This window comes from Myotis brandtii, unplaced genomic scaffold (assembly GCF_000412655.1).
Source record: "Myotis brandtii unplaced genomic scaffold, ASM41265v1 scaffold363, whole genome shotgun sequence".
NCBI classification, from domain to species: domain Eukaryota; kingdom Metazoa; phylum Chordata; class Mammalia; order Chiroptera; family Vespertilionidae; genus Myotis; species Myotis brandtii.
Window position 1 is genome coordinate 6,901,652 of NW_005363938.1, and position 10,550 is coordinate 6,912,201.

A 10,550-nucleotide genomic window follows, 5' to 3' on the forward strand; every position below is an offset into this window, starting at 1 on the left:
GAAAGGTACAAGAAGATAATAACAAGAATAAAATATTCCCACCCTACAGTGACAAATTACAAAGCTTACTTTTGTATCATTAATTTCTGATGGTAAATTCTCTATTACCACATTGCAAGCCACTTAATGAGACCAAGTTTTTTTCCATCTCATACTACTGTGGGAATAACAAGAGACAACATAATATTATTTGCTATTATTCAGTGCAGTTCTATTTACATTAAATATCTTATGTCATTTAATATTCACAACTCTATTAGGTAGGTACAGATGATGATATAGTCTCAGATATTGAATACTCTGCCAAAGGTGATACCACTAGTTTTCAGATCATTTTAAGTTGATTATAAACTATGCATAATAAAATTTCAAATAGATGTAAAAGAAGAGAATACAGCCTTAAACATTTAAATGGAAAAAAAAAGTGTTCACTCACTGCATTAAGATTTTTGAAAACAGAAAAAGCCTACACACTCCAACAAGTTTTGGTATTCTTGCCAAAAAGAAAAGCAAATAGATTCCAACTATACTTCCATTTATATTTAGAATATGAGCGGTGTCTGAGTATGTAATGAATATGTGTCTCTGTGTGTCTGTGTGTATAACACCCACATTATTCAAAAGCTCCCAAAAATGTGAAAAGTTTGTTCCAATACTTCTCTATTTTGTCTACTTTAAGAATTCTTTGCAATATGCTTATGTAAATACTGCTTTCAGCTGCTGTTCTCATTTCTCAAATCTTCAGATTATAAATGGATTGGAAAAGTGACAGACCTAAGAAGACATCTTTGGAACACAAAACCAAGGAGATATAAACAAATACAACTAAGTCAAAACCAAAGGATTCTTCTTTAAACCCTTTAACTTATCACTACTGATAAATGAAAAGAACTGAAAGTGGAATATACTGGCTGTGGATTAGGGGTGTGTGTGTGTGTGTGTGTGTGTGTACATACACGTGCACGTGCATATACTAAGGTGGGTGTCTATTTTATTAGCACACACAATAATCAGCATTTTACTTCAGTTCACCAAAAGCCCTATAGGAGCATAAAAATCTAAACAAAAGAAGATTCTGAAGTTAGAGTAATGTTGGGGGAGGGGAGAGTATTTAAGAAAACAGTTCCCAGGTTGTTAAACCCAATAGGTGAGTCCTTGAATTTTCTTATACCAGAATTCACATTATGGTTTAATTGCATTAATAGATCATTGACTCTGCAGGTGATCTGCCTCCTTCACAGTTCAAAAATATGCTGAAGAGGATTAAGGATACAGTAAAATATCACTATTTTACTTACCAGATACTGAGCCTTCATACAGACATAAGTAAAGACTATTACGATATAAAGATCAAAAAGCACAGTGCAAAGAATATGTTGGCACTAAACTACCATAAGTTGTGAATATACTATTTCCACTTAGAAATGTGAAACTCAGCAATGTTTAAGTTAGTACTTGAAATTAAGTAGTGCATGTGATTGTGTTGGAATCAAAACTGAAACAGAAGACATTTTTTGATGAGGACTTGGCAATAATATCAATGGATTTTGCACTCTGATAACATAATAATCCCACTATTGGAAACACATTCTAAATAGAGCATTTTTGCCACGGTAAAGAACTGAACATACATCTGGTATGTATCTTCTCCATGTAAGTTAATATTGCTACAAAATTTTTTATAAAAGTAATACTAAGAACAATTTTACCAAAATAAGGAAAAACTTCTATACTCATCCAACATTGTGTAAGTGTAAAAACTATTTTAGATTTATAAGTGCAGATTCTTTACTCTTATTGTTAGCAAATAAAAATAAACATTTCTAGAATCAGAGAGAAAAAAGTGACAAAAAAGCATCATAAAATTATTGATTTTTCTAGAGATGCCTTTCTTCTTTCAGGATGATCATACTGATAAAAGTTTAATATAGAAATTCAGTCTAGAAGTTATCAAGGGCTAGGTTAGTGGCTTTGGACTTGATCTGCTGAAGAAAGCACAGAGGGAGAATTTAGCTTTTGGAAAGAGAACAGATATTGGCAGTCTCCAGATTTTACTTGGAGCATCTCAACCCACATCCAGCCTGGTGTGAAGAGATGGCAGATGGTATTACTTCTGTTATTTCCACTATTGAAGCATCCTGTTCCTCTCTGCAAGCATGAATATTCAGTCACAATAAGGAACAAGGGCAAGTGTGTGCACTGTATTAAGCAGGTACCAAAAAATCTTTATCCTTTTTCTGCTACTATAGATTAATACCAAAAAATCAACATTTAGAAAATATTACTTCTGCCAAGCTTGAAAAAGAGTTATTTTCAATGATAGGATGTTGGCTTTCGTGTACTTTATGTGAATGTATGGTGAAAAATGCCTGGGCAAAGAATTAGCATTTTATAGGGAAGTAATTAGCATTTTATAGGGAAGAAATGTAAAGGTAACTAAACAGAATCAATAATTATTTTCCACTTTATTTTATTTTCATGATTCCATTATTTTCTCAGAAAATGCTGAGCTGGCATTAGAGTATCAGTGTTCGTCATTCAGATCGCAAATCAGATTCCTTTAAACACCACAACAAACCTCTACACTGGCAGGCTATCCAGTTGTGTAAATAATACTTATTTGTAATTCTTTTCTATTTACATTTAAAAAGGATTATTGAATCCAAAAAGGATAATTTTGCTATTAATAAATGAAACGCAGTGACCACTTATGAGAAATATTATGACAATACCTGGGTTATGTCACCATGCCCAACTGGAGGAAAGTCTAGAAATAAAATAATATAGCTACATTTGCTAAAATGAGAAGTGTAATGATTGCTGAAAGGAAATCTAAAGGCCACCTACTTAGACTGTGAGGTAATATATCCATTAAAACACCACCTCTCATAAAAAAAAATTTTTTTTAAAGGTGATTCATTGTATGTGTGGTTAAGTTTTTCAAGAGATTTTGAAATTGAAAACCTCAGTACATAATATAAATTCCATTCTCCATTGGACACTTGTCGCTAAAAAACAATCATGTGGGAGAGGTGGCATGAGCCAGTCAGCTTTCCCTGTTTCCCCTTAGCTGCCAGGTAAAAGGCAAACGTCCCACACGCTGGGAACCAGACAGACAGCTCAGACTGACCGATGACCCCTAGGGCCCAGCAAGTCACTTATTTTAAAAATAAAACAATTCTTAATAAAAGGATGCATATCAGTCTGCTCTTTAGGACTGAGAGGGGATTTCTTAGATCTTTTTCACATCCTAATGAGCATACATTGCGGAAGTAAATCAATGCCAAGGCAAAGCACACGTGTGGAAGTTGAGATACACTTACGAAGTAGCCTGTTCCCAAACTGGAAGGAGCTGAACTCTGCAATAAAGCATAGAGACAAAGTGGAAAATCAGCAATGGTTTTTAACACGTTCCAATCCACACAGCTCATTACCAGCCCTTTGCAGGCTTTTCATCACTACATCACACCACCAGTGTATGCTGCCCCTTGTCATCTGCTCCTGATACAAACACCGTGTTGCTTAATTTTCCCCTTTACATCTCTCAACAACTCAGAGATGCTAACGTGCTATTTACTGAATTCCAAGCTTCTGCGGTGGACGTAATTGCCAATTTATTTGACAGGCAGCTGGGTAATGAATTAATGATGGCATTTCGCCCTGCACTGAGACTAAACAGACACACATCAGCCTGCCTCCCTGACTTGCTGACATTCAATGCCCTGGTCTCAAGCTACTCAGTTTTGTGGCCGCAAAGGGGCAGGCAAGAGGAAAAAGCCCAGACTGACTTGAAAATAAAAAGCCCAGCGGGTCTGGATGACTTTTCCAGCGTATGACCTACTTGCCAGTTTATTCCCTGAAGGCACCAGTTAGTACACACAGAGAGCTTTTCAAAAATGAGACATTTTGTAAACATAATTAGTAGACTAAAATGCAAAGAATGTGTGGGTAAAGGAAAGCAGTAAAATGCACCATTTTTCTCAAGGTTTTAGGCTCTCATAGTCTGACACATGGAAACTAAAGAACAATAATTCTAAAAGGTATGTAAGGGCATCACTGCTTTGGGGAAGGAGACCATACAAAGAACTTGGTTTGTGTTTTAGACTTGCCTGTGATTCTTTCTTGTATGTTTGTTTCTCGCCCCGCCCCCCCCCGCCCCCCAAAAAAATCTCAGTACAAATTCTTTAATTTTCTCCTGGCAGGTGTGCTCAGTGGTTAGAGCATCAGCCCTAGCACCTAAGGGTCCGAGGCTGGATTCCAGGTCAAGGGCAGGTACCTCGGTTGCAGGTTAGATCCCCGGTCCCTGGGGTGCATGCAGGAGGTAATCAATCCATGTGTCTCTCTCACATCGATCTCTAAAAAAAAATCAATGGAAAAAATATCCTAGGGTGAGGATTAATACCAAAAAAATTTCTTTACTTTTTAGTATCTTCTATTTGAACAACAGAGGTCCCAAGTAAGCTTGAAACAAAAAGAATGCTAATGCTTAGATAGTCTTCAAATCTCAGCTAAGGGTCCTTGCAGAAGCAAGGCCTTCTCCCTGACTAGTTTGGGTGGGGTGTTATGCCTTCCCAGGAGTGACCTGACTTCCACTCTGATGTATCAGTTGCTCAATTCACCTGTAGTTCCTCCACCTAATTGTCCTGTGCCTGCTCTGCAAACTATAGGTAGCAGGAATCATCTGGTTTACTCATAATTGCTTCCCCAGAGCTTAGCACAATGCCGATGCATTTTTTAAAAGTATCTGTTGAACTGATGTACGTATAAATGAATGTACTGTATGTGGGGGGAAATGATGAATTCAGTATCTGCAAAAATACAGATGTGTTTCTTCTTAATCTTAAACTGTTTCTGAGAAGGAAATACAGTACTGTCAGTACAAACAGCATTAGTATCAAACAAAGTTAATATGCTCCAGGGCATTCCTAAGTGCAGCTCCCAAAGCCAAACTTTCTTCACCTCCATGTTTCAGACAAGCTCAGGGGAATCACAGATGGCGGATGTGTGATCTTGCACACTGGCCTTGCTTTAAAAAAATCCTGCTGCATTCTTGATCCCATAAATGGTACATAGGGAGATCCACAGTAGTCATGGAGACGGCTTCTCCAGCAGTGATTAGCCATGTGACAGCATCACCTGCTTTCAGCACCCAGAGCCCTCCATGGAGCAGAGGAAAGCAAAAACCAGGTTAGGTCTCCACCAGCCTGGAGTCATGCCCCTGGGAGGTTAAATCATCTTAGGATGAATTACTCAAAGAAAACTCGGAATTTGTTTATTTCAGGGGTTTTTTTCTTCCTGCAAATATTTTATCCCAGAAGTACCCCTCCAAACCCACTCCTCCCCCCCGCCCCCCCACACACATATCATCTTATTGTATACCAAAGAAAATTACATACTTCAGGTCTCAGAAAGCTCTGTTATACTCATTTTGCATATATATTGTACATTACTCAGGGAGCTGGGTGGAGGAGAGGGCTTTGTTGTGCATATTTGTTCTGGCTATTGTTTATGCAGGTCTGACTGAATGAGGGAACAGTGGGTATCATTTCAATTTCTGATGTCAACATCAAATTACTTATTTAATTTCATGCCTGGCGAAGCATTGTATAGCTACACGCAGAATCATTTCACTTCATTTGTTATGCTGTGTTTTCATGGTGATTGGCTTGCCTTCCAACTGACAGCTTTAATTACGACATGAATTTGATTGCACTGCCGAGGAATTAACATAATGCAACAAAGCATTTAAGGACCCTGCCTTATAACAACCCTACTCCCCCTACCCCACGCACACACAAACACGTCAGACATATAAACACAGATACTAGACCCTCATGTACGTTACAGGTCCACTGGAGTTGCGGGCTTGCTAGAAAGCATCAGAACCTTAGAATCAGAGGATACCCACATTCTCCAACCCACTGTAGGAAAAGATTTGTGGTATTAAATTGTGATTTCTGGACCTGGCAGAAAACTTTGTAGAAAAATTCTCCTAGTTTAGTTTGCCAAATATCCATGATACTGACATTTCCTCCTCTTATGTCCTTCCCCACCATATTTTTCTTGGCCCATTGCCAGCTACCTTCAATCATTGCTAAATGAATCTGAATAGAAACATCTCTGAAATATAGAGATTACTCCTTGTCCAGTTCTACTTTCCCAAGAATCTGACTAAGGCTTTGTATTCAGTGTGGCACCACCCCTTGTAGCTAAAAGTATCTCCACCATCAGATACAGGTGACAAGTTCTGAGACCAGCAACAGAGTAGGGGTCTGTTTCACTGACAGCTGACAACACACATCACATGCCCAAGGCCTTGCTATCCAAAAGTCCCAGAAGAGCCTTGGTCATGTATGCCTAATCTAAGTCTGCATCCAAATATAGCTGCAAAATATTTGTTAGCAGTAACATTTTTCCAAGTCAGAAATTCCATGAATACCATAAATCATGGGCAACAACAGATTAAGCTACAAAAATGCAATGCTTATGAATATCTTTTTATTTGAAAGATGTTACATTAGTTATCCATTTACAGATGTGCATTTAGGGATTGGTGCTGCTTTTTCATGTTAGAGACAGACACCAAGACATAAAGGCCTAACCCTGACCACTGAACCATTTGATGAAATAAAGTTGATTTCAACAAATTCTAATGAGAGGAGGGGTCTTCTGTTTTTCTTACAAAATGTCCAAACTATACAGCAAAAATATCCATAAAATCCAGAAAAGCCTATGAATCAAACTGAGGCTTGAAAAGGGACATGTTTTTAAAAATGCAACAAAGGCATACAACAGCATCTGAAATGATAGCATGCATTCATGTTTAGGCAAATACTTCATTCATATTTCTTCAAGTGGCAGACTTGCCAATTCATTCATATTTTCAATGCAGTAGGTAGAAATTAGAGGTATAGAGAGACTGAGAAAATAGAGTAGGAGAAAGTGTTTAGCAGTTTGCATGAGAAGACAAGAATATCAGAAAACGCCAGCGAGCTGACTGTGTGATATGCGATTTCTGGGCTTATTATAAGCCATCTCCTATTTAACATGTTTTTTCATTCTGCTGTGTGTTTTTTTGTTTGTTTTGGGTTTTGTTTTTGTTTCTGTTTCGTGGTTTTTTTTGCCAATTTGACCACTGCTCTAGCTATCTCTGCAAATTATATACCTCGATCTCATTATGTTGCAAAGGAGAGCTTTCTTACAAACACACTCTGTCTGGTTCAATCTCCAAGCTACCATGGGCTGCAGGAATTGTAATAGGATGCACAGTTGAAAGACATTTTCCAGGAGGGAGAATGTTGCTGCTGACATTCAAGTCTGCAAGTGGATATTCATTAAATGCTCATTCTACTCTTTCTCACTGCCCCCCACCTGACTTTCTCTCCATCTCTGTCACTAAGCTATCCTTGAAGCTACTCATTAAAGTCATGAAGTTAACATTTCTGTATTAACAGCTTACCTACAACAAGGGATTTCAAAATTGATTATCCATCTGAAATAGATGTGCTCCATTCATTAGAGATCTACACAGAGAGGCCACGGCTACTATTACAGCTCCCTGAGTATGAAATGGATGTGTGCTCCACCCGGAGATGAGATATGTGCTCTGACCCTAGGGCTAATTTAAATAGAATATTTAAAATTGTTCCAAATCACCAGTTGTGTCTGACATTCCTGCCTACCCACCTCCATGTTAATGCTTTTCTCTCTTGGGAGTAAGAAGCATAAGGATCATGGCCAAGTACATTTCTTGCAAAGGTCAGGAGACAAGCTCATTTGTGGATTTCCTGTAGTGTTTTAGAAAATAATGACAATTAAAAGAACCTGAAATCTTAATCCTAAGAAATGAATCTTGGGGATACAATTACTAATAGCCGATAAAGATGCAAAATAGTGTATCTGAATGGGGAAATGAGCTACTAGGAAAATTCAAGTAAAAATGGAAAAAGGACGACAACTTGAAAACAAGCATCAGGTATGATGAACATGGTCACTTCCACCTTCCATTTTCCAACCCTCGGCTATAACCCACTCCAAGTTGTCACCAGCTCTCAACTATACTCAACAACCTTTATGGCTTTTTGTTTTTTAATTTCATTCTTTATCTGCAGTTTTGCATATAAAAGCCAAAGCAAACATTTTAAAGTAACAATGATAACAACACTCCTTTTAATATCTTCCAGAGGCTTTTAAAATAGTAAATCATCTAGGGTGAACAGTGTCCCCTTGATTGTGAGGGTTAATTTTACCTAGGCTACTGGGTATCATGATAGTTGGTCAAACTATTCTGGGTGTCACAGTGAGGATGTTTTTGGATGAACTTAGCATTTAAATAGGAAGACTGAATAAAGCATCTGCCCCCTCCCTAATGTGTGTGGTCTTTAGTTTAATAAAACAAACAAACAAAAATCATCCTCAGAATAGGAGGGAATTCCTCTGTCCGACTGTCCTCTAGCTGTAACAACAGCGTTTTCCTGCTTTCAGGCACAAACTGGAAGAAACACTGACTCTTCCTGGGTCTCGAGCATTTCGGCCTTTGGACTGGAACTAACCACCAGCTCTCCTGGGTCTCCAGCTTGCCGAATGCAGATCTTGAGATTGTCAGCCTCCATCATTGTGTATGTCCATACATTCTATTAGCTCTGTTTCTCTTGAGAGCCCTGATAGAATGACCTTGTTTAGAAATAGGATCTTTAAAAGATGAAGTCACACTGGATTAAGGTGGGCCCTAAAGCCAATGACTGTTGGCCCTCTTGAAGAGGGAAAGGCACACAAAGCTATAGACAGAATAGAAGGCCATGTGAAGACAGAGGCAGACACTGGGCTGATAGAGTTAAGAGCCAGGAACACCGAGGACTGGAAGAGCCACCAGCAGCTAGAGAGGAAGGAAAGGATTCTTCTCTAAAGACTTCAGCAGGGATCACAGACCAGCTGACACCTTAGTTTGGGACTTCTTGCCTTGAAAACTATGAGATAATCTATTTCTTTTGTTTGTTTTAAACCACTCACTTTGTGGTCACTCATTACAGCAGCCCTACAAACTAATGTAATACCTAGCCTCCTCACCATAGGCCAGGAGGGGAAACAGAATATTGGCAGTCCTTCACAGGTCTGGATTGGATTCTCTTCTTAAACACAGAGACACTCACTGCTGGTGCAGCCAGTATCTGTTTCTCCCCTGCCAGTGGACGGTAAGTATGTGATCAGCCCCTGTGTTCGTTCACCGCACTCGAGCCAACCAGCCTTTTCTTTCCCTCAAACATGTCACGCTTGCTTTGACTTAGGGCCTTGAACTTGCTGTTTTTATTGCCTGGTGTGCTTTTCCTTCAGATCTTCACAAGGTGCTCAGGCTTTTCTTCATTCAGGCTTCAGCTCAATGTCACCTACACAGAAAGGACTAATCCAATCTCCCTAGTTAAAACAGCAACATGCACCCTTCCACCTTCCATCGCTGTTTTGTTTACCTCATTAAATGTATCATATCAGAAATAATTTTATTGTTTGCTCACAGGCGTGTTTTTGCCTCCCCCGATAGAATGGAAACTTCACAAGGGCAGTGACTTCATCTTGTTCACCATTCAGCCTCAAGTGCCCAGAATTATACCTGTCACCTAAAAGGTACCAATAAAGATTTCTGGACAATCAAAACACTGACAATTCTAAGAAAACACATACATATATGGTATAGGAAAGGGAAAGGCATACATAAACTTTTAGGGGGAAAATATGGCACAAATAAAAATAAGAGAAAAAAGGAGAAATAAAATATCAAAAATCCTCCAAAGGTCTGGATTAGATGCATTTCCTAAACTACAAAGAAGCTCATTGATGGTATTGCCTGTTCTGTTTCTTCCTTACAGTGGCTAGCAAAACTTTCATAAAGGTTTGGGGAGAGGGTAGGAAGAAAAGAGGACAGGCTAGATGCTTGCATCGATGGATGAAATATGGCATGGTGGGGCAGATAAGTCAATAAAACCCCCAAATCTGGGAAGAAACTGAAGAAATAATCAACTGTGATCAGGGTAAATGAACTAAAAGACTACACAGAACAGTCACACTAGAGAACTGTTTAGCACAAGACTTATGAGAATTCGATCCCTTTTTGCTATTCTTTGGAATGTTTTAATTCCTTCAAAGTTTTGAACACTTAGAAAGTATTAAATGTATTTCTTCCCTCAGAGCACTCAGTCAAAAGACCTCAATGACTGTGTAATACTATGCTCTTGTCCACTGACCTAATGTGGCTTTCATTTCTCTGCTCTATGATGAAATTGAGACTACTAACTAATCCTGTAAAAACTTCCAGTGTCAATAAGATCTTATATTTAAAAAGAAAATCTCAGCCCTAGCTGGTCTGGCTCAGAGGATAGAGTGTCAGTCTGTGGACTGAAGGGTCCCAGGTTTGGTTCCAGTCAAGGGCACATGCCCGGGTGGCCAGCTGGATCCCCAGTGGGGGGAGTGCAGGAGGTAGCTGATCAATGATTCTCTTTCATCATTGATGTTTCTATCTCTCTCTCCCCTCTCCCTTCCTCTCTGAAATCAATATATAT

At 38.8% G+C, this 10,550-nt stretch overlaps 1 protein-coding gene across 1 annotated transcript in view; it reads right to left on the minus strand.

Moving 5' to 3' along the window:
* Window positions 1–10,550, minus strand: part of AUTS2 (autism susceptibility candidate 2) — a gene marked incomplete at its 5' end in the record, with an annotated part of 1,129,652 nt that overhangs the window by 598,355 nt on the left and 520,747 nt on the right. The window contains one exon of the mRNA XM_014544397.1: window positions 3,324–3,359. Coding sequence (XP_014399883.1) covers window positions 3,324–3,359 — 36 coding nt within the window. The remainder of the gene's footprint in view (window positions 1–3,323; window positions 3,360–10,550) is intronic.